This window comes from Dasypus novemcinctus, chromosome 27, assembly GCF_030445035.2.
Source record: "Dasypus novemcinctus isolate mDasNov1 chromosome 27, mDasNov1.1.hap2, whole genome shotgun sequence".
Classification (NCBI taxonomy): Eukaryota; Metazoa; Chordata; class Mammalia; order Cingulata; family Dasypodidae; genus Dasypus; species Dasypus novemcinctus.
Genome location: NC_080699.1, coordinates 20,475,594 through 20,491,953, shown reverse-complemented (window position 1 = coordinate 20,491,953; position 16,360 = coordinate 20,475,594). Strand labels below are relative to the sequence as shown.

Genomic DNA, 16,360 nt, shown 5'->3' with positions numbered 1-16,360 from the left:
TACTAAATTTTTAAATGAGTTAAACTGTTAAATAAAGCAACAAAGTTATTTAAAAAATCCTGAAGAAATACTGCATATTTAATTTTCTTATATTTTGGTAGGGAAAGAATGCTAAATCTCAGAAGCAGAAGAAATCGCACAAAAATAGATGATTAGCTTTCACTCCCCTTATCATGCACACAGACATTTACTATTTAAAAACTTCAAGATTTCAAAAAACATAAGCAAAATTAAATAATTGGGGAAAATATTTACAAGAAATATTTCAAAGAAAGCTCTAGTATTGTTAAATAGAAACAGCTTTCATAGATTAATAAAAAAGAATGTAAAAATCAATGATTATCATTTTAATGGAAATACTAATAGACTTTGGTTTAAAACTGGACAAGCTGATTATAAAGTTCACACAGGAAAATAGGCATGCAAGAACTGGCAAAATTCTTGGAAGGAAGAGCGATGGAGTGGGAATTGGGGAAACTAGTCCTGCAATAATTAGATTCTAGGGCACTAATAGGCAGACATTTAAATATAGACTAAGAAGTCCAGAAATATACCCAATACAATGAAGAAGTTTAGACAATGCTAACAATGCATTTCATGTCAGTGGAGAAAATAAAAGACAAATTTTGTTAGCAACTAGGTAATTAATTGGAAAAAAATAATTAAATTGGCTCCTGACTCTGTAATTTATACCAAAATAAATTCTAAATGGATTAAGCATTTAAATAGGAAAAATTCAAAATGATATTGCTAGAATAAAATAGTTGTTTAATATTTTTATTTAAAAGATATATAGATCACACAAAACGTTACATTAAAAAAATATAGAGGATTCTCATATGTCCCACTCCCCACACCCCCCACTTTTCCCACATCAACTACCTCTTTCATCAGTGTGGTACATTCATTGCAATTGATGAATACATTTTGGAGCACTGCTACACAGCATAAATTATAGTTAACGTTGTAGTTTATACTCTCTCCCAGTCCATTCGGTAGGTTGTGGCAGGATATATAATGTCCTACATCTGTCCCTGCAATATAATTCAGGACAACTCCAAGTCCCAAAAATGCCCCCATTTACATGTATTTGCCCTCTCCCTGCCTTCAGCAACTCCAGTGGCCACTGTCTCCACATCAATGATTTAATTTCTTCCACTGCTAGAATCACAATAATTCTGTAATAGAATACCAGTAAGTCTAGTCCATATTTTATTCACCAATCCTGAGGAATCTGGGATGGTGATGCTCACTCCACTTCTTAATTGAGAGGGCTTCAATCCCACATGGCTGACAGATGGGACTCTTCTGCTTGTAGTTGTAGACTCTGTCTACAAGGGTGGTTATCCATCTTGTTAGCTGACCTGGGTGAGTCCAACAAACTGGAGAGTATGTGTTGCAACTCTACAGAGGCTCAGGGCCCATCTGGCACACAGACAGTCCAGAGATTCAAGTCTCCTGGACATACACCCACCAACCACAGGTTCAATAACAGGGACAGAAGAGGCATCTGTAGGGAAGTCACATCTGAGTTCAACTCCATCACCCTTGGGAGTACAAACTCCAAAGTAGGGCCCGCTGGCAAGGCACCAAACTCCAGAGCCATCTGCCATGACCATAGGATCTGGTTGTTTCTGTAGCCCTCAGAAGCAATACTACCTGGGGTAGTATCTACTTTGGCTGACTATGAGATCCTGCTGAGATGTGCATAAGTGCCACCATTCTGATGACCTCCTGACTCATTTTGAAGTCTCTTAGCCATATAAATTCATTTGTCTTTACCATTTCCCCTTCTATTCAAGGTCTTTTTCCTTCTTCACTGGATGGTCCATTGATGGGCCCTTGATAATGACGATTTTTCTTTAAAGGTAATATTCGTTTTAAAAAAGAAAGTATAATATATGCCGATATTGAAGGAAGGAAATAAGGCACATAAAAAATGGTAATTTTGCAAATTTGCCTCAGAAGGCCCTTTGCCATATCCAAAAAAAAGGCATTTAAATAATCACAAGCCAAGATCTGCAGATTATATTGTTTTAAGTGCAAACAACAAAGTGAAAAAGGGAAAATTAAATTATATTTGTATAAACAGTGGAAGGATACTTAAACTAATAAAGTGGTTACTTATTGGAAACTGGTAGCACATGTGATATGGAGAGGACAAGAGTGGGTGCAAGACTTTTCAACTAATACCTTTTAATATTCTAATAGTTTTGGTTTTTTAAACCATGTGAATTGTATTATCCCTTGAAAATACAAAAAAAAAATTAAAAAGCAACATAAATAATCACATAAAATATATCTTTTTTAAAAAAGAGAAATTAGAGATTTGGACAGCAGAAGGAAAGTGGCAGCCATTGTTTTTACGCTCTGGAAGACTGGTGTAGGATGTAGGCATCAGACACTGTGGAAGCTCAAGTGTTGTCACTGATCTCCTGGCTGACCTTGTTGGTACAGGGTGGCACCCGGATCTCCTCCAACTACTGCCAGATGCCTTCAACTTTTCTGAGCCATGTGCAGCTCCATGGCTAATGATCCAGGTCACCAAAGATGGAAGCAGGAAAGTTCCAGTTTGTGATGGTGCATTTGTTTGTCCTTGCTCTTGTCCTGCTTTCCTTCCCAACTACAGACCAGGCTGACTTATAGTTGACTTCAGCCCAACACCAGATGCAAGGCAATAGACTGGTCCACCGGCAACCACAAATGCATACAGTATACTCTCTATAACAAGTTCCTTATTTTATATCACTCTTAGCAGTTCTACTTCTTGGATTTCACCTTCACTGACACATTCTTTTAAGGCCACCCACTGTTAGAAAAATTTAAACTTAATTACGATTTTTGGGAATTTGAGGGGAAAGGCTATAGGAACAGAAGTAGTATATATAACTTCTTAACCATTAGAGTAGCAGTTTCTAACCCTGGCAGTCTATTAAAAACTCCTTAAAAATACTGATACCACTCACCTCCTCTGAGATTCTGAGGTAAAGTACAGGCATTGTTGTTTTTTGAAAAGTCTCTAAGTGGTTCTAATATGTAGTCAGGAATACAAAATAATGCACTAAAAGAAAGAAAAAGAACAAAAAAAGATGAACAATCTTATAAACATACACACAAGGAAGCATAGCAGGAATAAATTAAAATGAGTCTAAATATGAGATACCTAAAATTAAATGATACAGAAGAATGAAAAATTAACTGATAAATAAAATATGATAAAGAGTAAAAAAAAGAAAAAAAGATTAACTTATAGATATACCAGTCAAATATTAAAATAAAGATGTGACAACAGTTTAACATCAGTAACATAAAACAAAATAGAATTGTATGTTAAAAGTATGAAAATGGGTGGATATTTACACTGATAAGTTACAGTACATGGTGAAGATGTCATAAATCTTTTACATCTAGCATAGTTTCAGAATGTATAAGGCAAAAACCAAGACATTCTCAGAGAAAATGGCTAATTAAAAGTACTTCTTTCAGAATCAATAGCTCAAGAGAAAAAATAGGAAAGGATATATAGGGTTTGAAAACACAATTAACAAGCTTTATCTATCTTATAAGAAGCTCTTTTAACTCTTTTCATTCCACTTACCTAATTTGTTGGATTAAGTGATACTCTCCCTTCTCTCTGTAGTCAATGCCCTTGATGTGCTAAATGCTACTCTCAGGTATGTCCACTCACTTTTGCACTCAGCAATTAAACTGTTTCAAATCTTATCAGTTCTAATCCACGTAACTTCTTAAATATTACATAAACTAATGAATTGTGAAACATGGCAGTTGTTTTTAGTAAACTAGACTGAATGCTTTGCAAAGATTCAAAAAGGCTGAATCACCATAAAATTTTGCTGTCAGATTAAAGTGTGAGTAAGATCACTGTAAAAAGATTTGGATGAGAATCCTAGAATATCTATCTGAATGCTTTGCAAATTTCTCTATATTCTCATTGCATCATTAAGAAATATTAAGATGCCTTATATAAATATAATTGGAGGCCCAAATGAAAGAAGAAAAAATAAGGACAGAAAACATATCTGAGGAAATATCAATTAAAATTTTTCCAAATTGATAAAAGCAATAAACCCACAGATCCCAGCAGCTCAATGGACTCCAGGCATAAGAAACTTGAAGAAAACTAAATCTAAGTAAATTATAATCAAATTACACAAAACCAGCAAAGGAAAATGACATAAAGACAAGGATTACAGCAGATTTCTTATTGGAAACAATGCAAGCAAAAAGTTAGTGGCGCGACACTTATAAAGTACTAGGGGGGAGAAAACTGTCAATTTAGAATGTTATACCCAGAAAAAGAAAAAAATACTTTTAAAAAACAGAGATGAAATACACTTTTGCAGACACATGAAATCCAAAATAACTCAATCATCCCCTGCACATCAGCACTGCAAGAAATACAGGAAGTCCTTCAAGCAGAAGGAAAATACCAGATGGATCTACATAAAGGAATGAAGAGCTCCAGAACTGGTAACTATGTGAGTAAATATATAAGTATTTTTCTTATTATTTAAATGCCTTTGAAAGAGAATGTCTGTTTTAGCAAAAAGAATGCAGAGTGGGGTTTACAACATACACCAAATTAAAATGTTTTAGCACTACCTCTGGCAAAGTCAATGGTGACAGTTAAAAAATATGAGGAACTGAAAAAGGACTGTAACAAGAAAAATGGAGAGTTGCATAAAAATTGTAGGATACTACTCACAACTTCATAACAATAATTTGGAAAGAGAGAGAATGGTTGATTTTCTAGAAAAATATAAATTACCCAATTTGATTCCTAAGAAAGTAGAAAATCTAAGAGGAAATTGAGAAGGGAATCAAAGAACTTCTATTAAAACAGACCCAGATAGATGTATAGATTTGTTTAACGAATCTTGAACAGATAATCCTTGTACTATTCAAATGTATTCCAAGGCACAGAAAAAGATATGCTTACCAATTAATTCCAAAAGGCTAGCATAGAGTGAATGTAGCTCAGTGGTTGAGTGCCTGCTTCCCATGTATGAGATCCTAGGTTCAATACCAACACCTCCTGGGGAAAAAAAAAAAAAAAGCTAGCATAACCCTAATTCCAAAACTAAACTAAGATAAAAAACAAGTTTTAAAACTATCTCTCATGAATACAGATACAAAACTTCTAAGAGAAAATTGACAATAGACTTCTGCAGTGCACTAAAAGGTACAATACCTGGTGACTGGTAGATTTTAAGATGGGATGTAATGATGGTTCAGTTAAAAAAAATCTATCCAATTGTTTTGTTGACTCTTCCTTTGTTCATTCAATTGTCAAATGTCTATTCATTCATTCATCAAAAAATTTACCAGGTACTGGAAATAGGAAGACCAATTAAGTGGCTGTTAGAAGAATCCTGTTAAGACTATGAGTTGCACATTCTAGCATGGTGACAGTTAGGTACAGAGAAAAGACAATCAGAAACCGGTATAAAAAGTATTTGATGATTGACTAGATGAGGAAGGCTTGAATCAAAGATTCTTTGGGGGTCTTACTAGGTGTTATGTATAAAAGGTTCCATGGTCAAGTAAGTTTGGAAATTTTAAGTTAAATGCTGTTAAACAGATTTTACTATAATTCTCAGAATCTTTAGGGTGCTGTTCCTTATGACTCTCTGAGAAAGTCACACATTGTTAGATAGTACACGATTATTTCCAAACATATTTGAATATACAATTCTTATTTTGCAGAACTTGAGACGAGTGTTCTATGGAACACTCCGAAACTGCTCTTCCACAAAAATAATTTACTACTGTAAAACTCTCAATATGTAGGTTAGCTGTCTTACCAACTAGGTTAAATTCTTTGAGACTGTCTTACTCTTTTTCATCCCTTTATATAGTACAATTATTTAATTTGGTTACTTGCTGCTGAGCAAGATGCACTGGAAACTCATAAGTGGTACCTCCAAAGTCATTAAAAAATTTACTCCTCCAACCAGATTTACCTGTGAATCAATATGAAAGAATCTGACCCACAGATAAATTGCAATAAAGAATTAATCTCTAGTATCTATAAAATTTTACTAAATAAGTTTTCATATAGATAATAAGATACCTGACAATAGCAGGCTCAATGGAAACAAATCCTACTATTAGCCTGCTTAAGCAAACAAACTTTTGATCTTAACTCCCTCTATAATGAGTAACTGGATAGGACCAATTTACCTACACAGAAAACCTGAAATGCATTTAGACACAGAGAAAATCTGAGTGTACCAGAAGAGTAATTACATTAGTGTACAGCACTCAGAACTTTAATACATGTGACACTGGAAATCTGATTCAAGGACACCAGGTTTGTTATGTACAAAAGATATATTTCAGTATGCTCTACGTTAAATAGCTGACATTTTTAACACCAAGAAATCACTGAATAAAAGTATATTGCTAACTTTTTGCATACAATGTCTCCAAAGTTAGTTAAGCCAAAAAATAAGACAAGGACCTTTTTAAGTTTTAAATATATTAAAAAACAATAAAATACAAATGCATGGTCAGTAACAAAAAGGATATAAATTTTTCAAGAAATGAATCTTTATAACAAATTTATATCTCACAATGAAAGGGACAGTATCATCTTGATACATTAAAGTTTCATAAAATGAAATTTTAAAAATGTTAAATCAGGAATGCTTAAGATTAAATTCTTTCAAATATTCAAATAGAAAAGCAACCTGTACAATTTCCATAATAAAATGTGTCCTCCTACACGTTCTAGAATTTTGAAAATGATAAAATTTTAAAAATCTGAGTGCCAGAAACAGCACTTAAGGGCTTCATGAATCTTCCCAAAAATGCCTTTCAGTAAAACATTTTACCATTTTATCTGACTATGCATCGACAACATTTTCTTCCTGAAAAAAGGCTTTATGCTAATACTTTTTTTTATGTAAAAATATACATCTGGAAACATCTAACTTCCTGAGTGATTTCAGTTATACATCAAACATGATTCAATGAATATTTTCTAAAATTTTAGAATGAAACAATGATACATGTAAATTTACATTACTATATTCAATTAGGGCGAAACTCAAAAGAATGTGTACTAAAATCCTCTAAAAAGTTAAAACAATATGATTTATCCCCAAACTCTAATAAGCTTTCTCCAATATAATATTAGTAAAATGAATTACTGAAAAGTTATGTTTTCTAATTTCTTAACAAAATACTGATAGTCATTTCAGACTACCAACTTGGATGTTTTCTATTATACACACCAAAAGTGACTCACTAACAAGAAACTTCTTGAAATACAAAAAGACTTCAAATAATTAAAATATTTGCTCTATAATACAACTACAACAATACAATTTACCCCTTACTAAATATTCTAAAATGATTAGGAACTGTGGCACTTTTTTGCATAAAACCCTTTCCTCTTCATAAAACCCTGAGGTGAAAGGTTGTTAATGTAATAAAACTGGAACCACAATTCTCATTTTGCATTAAACTGTAGCTCTAGGTTTTAAAATCATTTTTAAAGAAATGTGGCAAGATGTAAAGCGGCCCTGTACAGTTTTTCAACCCAGGCAAAAGTGCCTAAAATGACTCCATAAAAAGGCAATGTTCTTTTAATACTTGTTAGTGTCGTGATGAACGCCATTTGCCATCTCTACTACTGTCTCTTCTGTTGTCATAGTCATGGCTCCTGCCATCATGATTCCTATCTTCATAAAAGAAATCATCTCTGCTTCCTCTGTAATGATGGTCAGAACCATGATCACTGTAACGCTGTTCACGGCTATAATGTCTATCTGCTATGTATGGATGAGAATTCTGCCTGACTTTACGCTGTGATGATGATGTATCTTGGCGCCACTGGGGGCTTGAAGACTGGTTGTAAGAATGATTATGTGACTGAACTGCTGGAGAAAATCCTGATTGATCCAGATGTGGAGAAGCAAATTTCCCACCATATGACACCTGCCTCAAAGCACTATTCATCTGAGGGAAGAGAAAAAGAAGGAAAAGTTAAACTACAAATATTTCTAGATATCAAAGCCAACATATATTTGATCACAGTTAGCCAAACACATAACAATGGAAAAGCAAAATCACTCTTCCCTAGATGGATCCCAAGTTAATCACTAACTAAAAGTAGTACAATACAATCTCTCCATTCATTCCAATATATACCTGTATGTAAACAGGGCTCCTTGCCTTCAAGAATACAAATTAGAATAAGTCAAGCAAAATTACTATAATACAAATCACCATGTGGTGAACATAAAAAGAACCAGGAACTTTCATTAGGAAAGAATTCATGAAGGTGGCATATGATTCAAGTCTTAAAAATGTAGGTGAATATTTAAGGAAAATATTTTAAGGGGAGGCAGTCCAAGGAAAGGAAAGTACACACATATACACGGAGAGAGAGAGAGAAAACCCAGGAAAATACAGGATTGGGTTCACAGAATAGCCAAATTCTGGATGACACAGACTATAGATCTTAGAAGCAGTGATTAATGGAAGGTATTGCTAGAGAGGTTCACTGGAGTCTGAATATCAGAGTGCTTAACAATTAGACTAAAGAATTCTGACACTGTCCTACAAACAATGGCAAGTCAATGTGAGGGAAGATAAGTAATACAAGGTTGTAATACTAATTTAGAAATGGTGTGCAAGATGGACTAGTGAGAGGAAAATAGGGGCCAGTGATAATTTTCATCAGTTCTCAAAATCTGCCCTGTTAATAGGTATTAGTCCACAACAAAAGTTTACATCTCTTTATATTAGTCTCTTCATTTTCTTTTATTTTTCAAACATACACACATATCTACACTTTTTTTTTTTTTTTTTTTTTTTGAGGTTCTAGGGGCCAGGGATTGAACCCCAGACCTTGTATGTGGGAAGCCAGCAGTCAATCACTGAGCCACATCAGCTTCCCTGAGTTGGTTTTTTTTTGTTTTTTTTTTCAGGAGACACTGGGCAGTGAATCCCTGACCACCACCACCCCACCCACCCCACCCTCCCGTGTGGGGAGGCAGGAGCCCAACCACTTGGGCCACATCTGCTTCCGACTTTTTAATATTTTTATTTTACAAACCTAGGGACCACTAGCCAACATCATAACATGGGGATGAAAGAATAAAAAGGAAGAACTGAATTTAAGACTAACTGCAAAGAAAACACTGAAGGCCTTAGTGATTGACTGGAAACAAAATGAAACAGTAAAAGATTCCTAAGATTTTAAGCCTAGTCTCATGGTGGTATCATTACAGAAAAATGGAAAGTCAAGAAGGAGCTAGTCTAGAAGATGTCAGTACTAAAATACTAAAGAGCACTCACGATGAGAAATCACTCAGCATGGGTTATAAGAACACCACAGAATAAGTCTCCAACATCTATATACACACACAGAAATAAACAGTGGTTGAAAAGATACAAATGCGAAATGAAATTCTACTTCTATTTATTTTCAATCTTTTAAGTATATATTTTGGCCCAGTGAAAAAATGAGTGATTTTTAAATTTAAATTTAACAAAAAGTTATTTTAAGATTAATTTACTTTAAAAACAATTTATTCCTAAAGGCCTTAATGAATAAAACCTCCAACTTAGCAAACTTAATTAAAACCAATTATCTAATAATAATATGAACACTTTAAGTATGATGTTTCTTAGCAATTCAAGTTGAAAAATCAGCCTACCACAGCTTGTCTCTGAAAATTTTCTGGAGAAGAGAAAGATCTCTGAATTATCTGTGTTGATGGAGTCATGTTATCCACAGTCCTTTCATACCTACTGAAAATAAGAAAACCAACATGTAACCATTCATTCAATAAATATTTACTGAATACCAATTATGAGAAAGACACAGTCCTTAGAGCGTGAATGAACAAGATAAACAAGGCACCTGCTTGCAGGGAGCTGGGGTTAAGGATGCAGACAAAAAGATAATTTCACATGGTTATAAGCATTATAATGGGTGCCATGATAGAGCAACTGGAGGTGAGAAAAAAAGGGGTTCTACTTTAGCTTAGCTGGTCAAGGATGGACTTCCTCAGGGACAGCCTTTCTAAAAAAAGGGTCATTTAAAGTGAGAGGTGAATATCAAGATTACCTGGAAGCAGAACATTCCTAGTTGAGAGAAGAACTAGTGCAAGGATGAGCGAACTATAAACAGTGGCCCAAATTGAGCCTGCTTCCTGTTTTCACAAAGTTTTACATAGCCAGCTCTTTTGTTTCTGTATTATCTACAGCTTCTTTAGAGCTACCATGGCAGAGCTGAAGAGTTCTCAGAGACTAAATAACTAGCAAAATAAAAAATATTTACCATTTGGCCTTTTACAGAAAAAATTTGCCAATCCATGGGCTAGGCCTACACTGAAAGCTAAAGGCAAAGGGATTTGATCAATAGGGTATGAGGGAAACAAAAGAAATAAAGGATAGATCTCAATTTTGGGTTTGCATAATTGGGTACGTGGTAGTTGCCTTTACTGAGACAGGAAAGAAGAACAGGTATGGGGAAACAAGAAACTAGAGTTCTGTAACATTCATAGGAGGTTGATTTTTAAGGACATACACCTCATTCCTCATTTGTACAGAGGTAGCTTGCTCTACAGAAAAACTCATTTGAAAAACATGTTAGCAAGTTCATTTTATTCAAAAACATGCCTTTAACATTAAATAACCAATTGGTTTATATGTTGGTTTATATTTTGGATCTTTATATTTTGGGTTTTCTTAAAGCAGGTTATATACGTGTATTCTAAGGGTGGTGAAAAAAGTACAATTTTGTGTTCTAAAGACACTATTAAAAATGATAAACATTTTATTCTTTCATCAGAACAAAATCATTTACTTGTATATTTTTTCCCCATGAAATTCTGAGGGGGGGAAAAAACACTTTTATTCTCCACTTAAGTCACCTATGAAGTTTCCATAAAAGTGCTGAAGATGCTTTGAATGCCAACCTTACCAAGAAGTAGTCAAACACCATTATTAAATTCAGCTGCCAAGAAAGGATACTGGCATGGCAGAATTTTTTGCACTATTGCTTGCTTACAATTCCACCTTCCTGAAGTCTTCAAATGCATTCACTTCTCAGCTCTTGGCACCATTCTAATGCAAAACTACAAACCTGGTCCATATTGCTACCAATAGCTTCCTAATTAGTCTATTTTCACTCTTGTTCCCTCCAATCCATTCTCCCATTGTAACTAAACAACTTTAAAAAATGCAAACCTTTTACTATCACTACCCTGCTTAAAACTTTTCAGTATCTTCCCACTGTTCCTGAGGTAAACTCTCAAAATCTTGATTACGGTCTACAAGAAAGACCCTATATCATCCAATCTCTTATCATCTAAAACGTCTATTACATTCCATCTTTCATAATGATCTAAGCACACTGACCCTTTTCAGTTCCTCTTCCATCCACATTGTCTCTCCTATTTAAACTTTATCAAAGGATTCTTTCCCTACTCTTTCTTTAGAGAACTTATTAGAGTAATTAAACAGGGAGTTATATATATATATGTGCCTTCATCCATACTTTTTTAAGTTCTACTAAACAGTATATCACAGTGGCTTGTCTTTGCTGCACAGCCAGGGCTTGAATCCTAGCTCCATTGCTTATCAGTTCAAATTTTAGCAAGTTAACCCCCAATCTTTATTTTCTTCACATATAAGGTAAATATAATAATACTCCCTATCTCAGAAGACTACTTTGAAGAATAATGAGGTAATATATGCAAAGAATTTAACAAAGAACTGGACACATGGCAGATACTCGTTAAAAGCTTCTTGAATGAAGCCCATTATGACTAATAAATAGTTCTGTGAAAATTGAATATATGTGGAAAAAATAGTCCCTGGTAAGACATCAGCCTCCCCAAAGCATATAAAATTATTTAAGCAAATATGGTACCTTTTCTAATCCTCATTTAATCCAATTTCTTATTCTTAACAAATCAAAGAATAATACCAGAGAGATGGGACTTGCTCAAGATGACAAAATTAACTGTAGAGGCAGACCTAAAATCCAATTCTAGAAATTTTTATTCCAGTCATCTTTTAAACAGTGTTTTTAAATGGCAAGTAATAACCAATTAGTGGCCAGAAAACTAATTTAAATTTTTAAAAGATGAAACAGAATACAAAATATCAGGCTATATTGCAAGTAGTTAGGATAATGTTTTGAGAAATTTTGATTCAGGTGTGTACATGTATTTGTGAGTGTGGGTATGTATCCTTACAAAGGATATAGTTGTATCTATTCCAAGGGAGCAATATATATAACGTGTATTATCTTTCTGTAGACTCTTTAGAATACATCCATTTATAACTATAATCTAATGTGGCAAGTAAATTGTGAAGGAATAGAGAGATAAAGGAGCAAAAGAAGGTGGCAATTAATTCACTGCTTATTATGAGATTACTAAGAAAATCCCTGATATATGATATTAAAAATAGGTAAAAATAGTACCTGCTAGGAGATGTAGAGGTAGGGCTTGAATTTCCAACGTGATGCTGGGAATATGACAAACTGACATCCTGTGAGGCATGGCTACTTCCTAAAATGAAATAATTTGAAAAATTCTTCTTGATAGAAAATGTAATTTAAAATGTTATCTCCCCTAAATCACTCCAAAAAAAAGGTAGACAGTATCTAAAACAGACAATAATCTCAAACTGCAGCAGACTGCTTTATATAGGTTCATCAGTGTATAAGCGTGTAATTCCAGGTCTCCAAAACAAAGCATTCCAAACAATGGACTAAGGCGCAATCTTGACAGTAATAGTCTGACCACCACACTACACTGCAAGGCTGTATTCATGGAAAATTTCATACTCACATGTTCAAGAATCAAAATTTGTGAAAGTAAAGCACAAAGCAACCAATAAAGTATTTTCAGAAAATAATCCTTGCTCCTTTGAGTGTGGATTCAAACCCAAAGTTTTATAAAAATAAAGCCTATGTGCTATTCACCTACCCAAACTGAAATTTTAAACTCACAGTTTTAAAATAAGTTTTCAAAATCCATGTTGTCAATGTTACCGCTTTCCAAAGAAATATAATGTACTATAAATATAATATACTATCTACAATGCTTAAGAAAGTATTTTCATCCCAAAAGTTCTTTAAAAGCAAACAAAATCCTCCCTAAAATGTCACTCAATAGTTACCTGATCTAAACTGAATTTTGATGGGCCTTCCAAAGAGTTTAATTCCATTAAGTAGATTCATTGCATAAGGAACAGATACTTCATGTTTGAAATTCACAAATGCAAACTGCTTTGGTTTACCATCCTTATCTTTAGGAATTTTTACTTTTATTACTGGCCCAGCCTACAAAAAGACAAAAATGTTAAAATTTAAATGAGGCAATTTCAGAAAAATATCCACACTTGACAAATAAAAGTTAACAAACTTTAAAAGCAACTGAAATATACGAAAATTTTACTAACTTATTTGGGGAGGGGGGGTCCACAAGGAACTGGGAAAACAATGCCTGTACAGTTCACAGCACTGTATAACTTTAACAAGATGACCAACATCCAACCTTTTCCCATCCCATGGAAATTACGTTTTTAAGGAAAAGAGAAAATGATTTTCTTGAACAAAAATTCACGTTTGTCAATTAATCACACTTTACCAAGTCATGAAGGGAATGGAGAATCGGATCCTCAGACTTTTTTACACAGAGGACTTCAGGATTTTAAATACAGAAGCACTACAAAGCTGCTTTTCTATGGGGCTTTTGAGACTACTTAAAACATTTTTTAACAATGTCGCAATTTTATAGACAAGTGGAAAACAAATACTGACTGGCCGAGAAACTCAATTATAACCTTGTCGGTCTCGGGAGGATCAAAGACAAATTATCCTAAACTACAGAGAAAGAAAGGAGGAAAAGGAAATATCTATGCCCCTCAGGATCCCTGAGTATTTACCTCGGGCATGCTAGATTAACAATCCCTCCGCCCCCTATCATCTTCACTTTGGGCAAGAACTAGCCAATAAAGCGATTCCCAGCGAAGCGCAGCCTCCACCCTCCTGAAGTGTCGGGCGCTTCGACTGACACCCAAGCTCGCGCGGAGCGGCGGCGGTGGCCGTTGAGCCCGGCCCTACGCGCCCCGGATAACGACAGGGGCCGACGGCAGCCGCTTACCTGGTGGAAAAGCTCGAAAAGGAGCTCCTCAGTCACTTTAGTTTCAAGGTTGCCCACAAAGAGAGTGCGATCCGCTTCGGCGGCCGCGGCCCCCATCTCAGCGTCACCCCCTCCCTGGGTAGGCCGAGGGGGTAATCGCCGACGCACCCACCGCGAACTCTCACAAACCTACGTCCTCCCGCTCTCAAGCGTCACGCGACGTAAACGTAAATCACGCTCGCTCTCGGCCCGCGTCGGCGTGCGGCGACAGACTGCGCATGCTCGCGAGGGGCTAGTTCCCTGAAGGTGGTTCCTCCATCTGCCGCCGTTGGGCTCGTTATGGCTTCCGGTGTCTTTTGTTTCCGGGTGGGAGACGGTCTGGACTAATCTGTGGAGCCGCGAAGTGCCTATCTTGACCCAGGCACGTCACACAGTTAATGCGAGCAGTGTTTGAAGATGGCCCTGAAATATGTGTCTCTGTCCGCCGGCGATCAAGGGAACCGCGTGGCCTACCGCTCTAACCGCGGCGACCTCAGCCCGTCGGCCTTAGCGTTGGCGATGGTCTCTGGAGACAGCTTCCTCGTGGCCAGCCCTGAGGTGATTCACGCCGGACCCATTCCTCCGCAGGAGGTGCGGCCGAGCGTTCGGATCGAGAGCCGTCGGGTAACTGGTGGCGGCCGGAGTCCTCCTACCCGCTTTCTAAAGGGAAGGGAACCTGATGGTCGCAGCCGAGGCCGCCAGTCCAGATTCTCACCGTATCCGACGCCCGGGGTTAAACTCGATCTCTTAAGAAGTGTGCTGCAGCAGCGTCTGATTGCGTTTGGAGGTTTCATCGCAGACCGAATCTCGGCTTAAAATGAAGGATCCCTCCCGCCCCTCAATTAGCTTGTGAACAAGGCCTCTCCAAAATCTTGGTGCAACCGCTGTCTTATTTTTAGAGGGAGGCATTTTCATTGTAATATAACACTGCGTCGGGGTTCTGTTAATACAGACTAGCAGAAAGGAGAATTATATTATTACTTAATTCAGATGGTTTATGCAGCCAAAATGATTAGTTCAGAGATGAGGTAGATTTGTTTTCTTACATACATAGTCACAAAGCTGAGCTGATCAAGCCACCCTTCCCTGACGTCAACAATCCTTTTATCTGCCCTTTGTTTACTCCATTCCAAGTGGATTCAGACGGCTGATGCCCGCAAGTCTCAACAACATGCCCCTCCCCCACTCAAGCAGATTTTCCAACTTTGAGACTTGTAATTTCAACTAGCTCCTTAACTACCTGTCTCTGAACCTCAGAGTCTTCCCTTTTACTTTAGCTGGTGAAAAGAAATGCTCCTTATACTACCATGGTTTATTCTATCTGTGGCCCAGTACTTCACCTTTCCATCTTTTCCCCAACACCCCCTTTCATCTTCCATCTTCCTCTTGACTTTTTCTTCAGGAATTTCTACAGACAAGATCCAATCTCAGCCTTACTAAAAACAAAACCTAAACCTTTCTGCTCTTTCAGATTTAAACCAATTTATATTCCTTTCTTTGTCTAAGGTCCTAAAGAATTTTCACACTTTCATTTGCTGTTTTATTTTTCGTATTCAGTCCCATCTTCTCAATCTGAGTCCGCTGTCCCAAAATACACCGTGAAAGCATAGACATAGGGTCTCTTATGAGAAAGCTGTTTTTTTTTTAAATTTATCAACTCTGGCATCTTCCTTGAGATTTCTCATCTTTCTTACTCAACGGTTCAACAGTATTTGAGTATCTTCTATGTGGTAAGCACGGTGAATGAACTTTACAGAGTTCTGCCATCAGGAGATCAAGGAGTATGCTCTAGATTGGAGGATTATAAATAAACAAACATCTTACTGAGCTGTTAATAGGTGCAGTGATAAGAATAAGTACTGGTTATAATGGCTTTCCTTGATGCCCTGTCCTGGTCCTTCCCTTATCTAACTGATCACTCCTCATTTGCTGATATTTTTGTTCTCTAAACCACCTAAGTGAATACATTCCCCAAGGTTTAAAGGATAATATTGGGGGGGAGGGAGGGCCAGGAATTAGTGGGTTTGCTGAGTGGCAACCATTAGGTAAAGTAGGTAATCTAGTTGTTTTCACTGTAGACCCTCTCTGTTTAGACCTCCTTAGAATAATTATGTTCAAATAAAGCAAAATCACCACATACCACAGCACTGAATTGTTAGAACCACATATTAGGAAGAATGTTA

General features: G+C 36.2%; 2 protein-coding genes across 3 annotated transcripts; one reads left to right on the top strand and one right to left on the bottom strand.

Moving 5' to 3' along the window:
- Positions 1-6,335: 6,335 nt before the first annotated feature.
- Positions 6,336-14,426, bottom strand: RBM7 (RNA binding motif protein 7). Of its 2 annotated transcripts, none has more exons than XM_004465957.5 (5): positions 14,160-14,426; positions 13,174-13,336; positions 12,473-12,560; positions 9,693-9,786; positions 6,336-7,986 (listed from the first exon to the last, which is right to left on the bottom strand). In XM_004465957.5, the coding sequence occupies exons 1-5, from the start codon at positions 14,253-14,255 to the stop codon at positions 7,624-7,626; spliced, it is 804 nt and encodes a 267-aa protein (XP_004466014.1). In that variant the 5' UTR covers positions 14,256-14,426; the 3' UTR covers positions 6,336-7,623. The 2 variants fall into 2 exon arrangements, with proteins under 2 accessions (XP_004466014.1, XP_004466015.1); XM_004465958.5 differs by having other exon boundaries at positions 9,693-9,783.
- Positions 14,427-14,594: 168 nt separating this feature from the next.
- On the top strand, positions 14,595-15,047 carry C27H11orf71 (chromosome 27 C11orf71 homolog). The gene has a single exon (XM_058289325.1). It carries the CDS (start codon positions 14,595-14,597, stop codon positions 14,991-14,993), a length of 399 nt encoding a protein of 132 aa, XP_058145308.1. The 3' UTR covers positions 14,994-15,047.
- The last annotated feature ends 1,313 nt before the right edge of the window (positions 15,048-16,360 follow it).

Coding starts and splice junctions, on each gene's coding strand:
- RBM7 (XM_004465957.5), bottom strand. CDS start 14,255: ATGGGGGCCGCGGCCGCCGAAGCGGATCGCACTCTCTTTGTGGGCAAC. Junction 13,337..14,159: donor TTTTCGAGCTTTTCCACCAG/GTAAGCGGCTGC, acceptor GTCTTTTTGTAG/GCTGGGCCAGTAATAAAAGT. Junction 9,787..12,472: donor ACCTCTACATCTCCTAGCAG/GTACTATTTTTA, acceptor TCTTATTTTCAG/TAGGTATGAAAGGACTGTGG.
- C27H11orf71 (XM_058289325.1), top strand. CDS start 14,595: ATGGCCCTGAAATATGTGTCTCTGTCCGCCGGCGATCAAGGGAACCGC.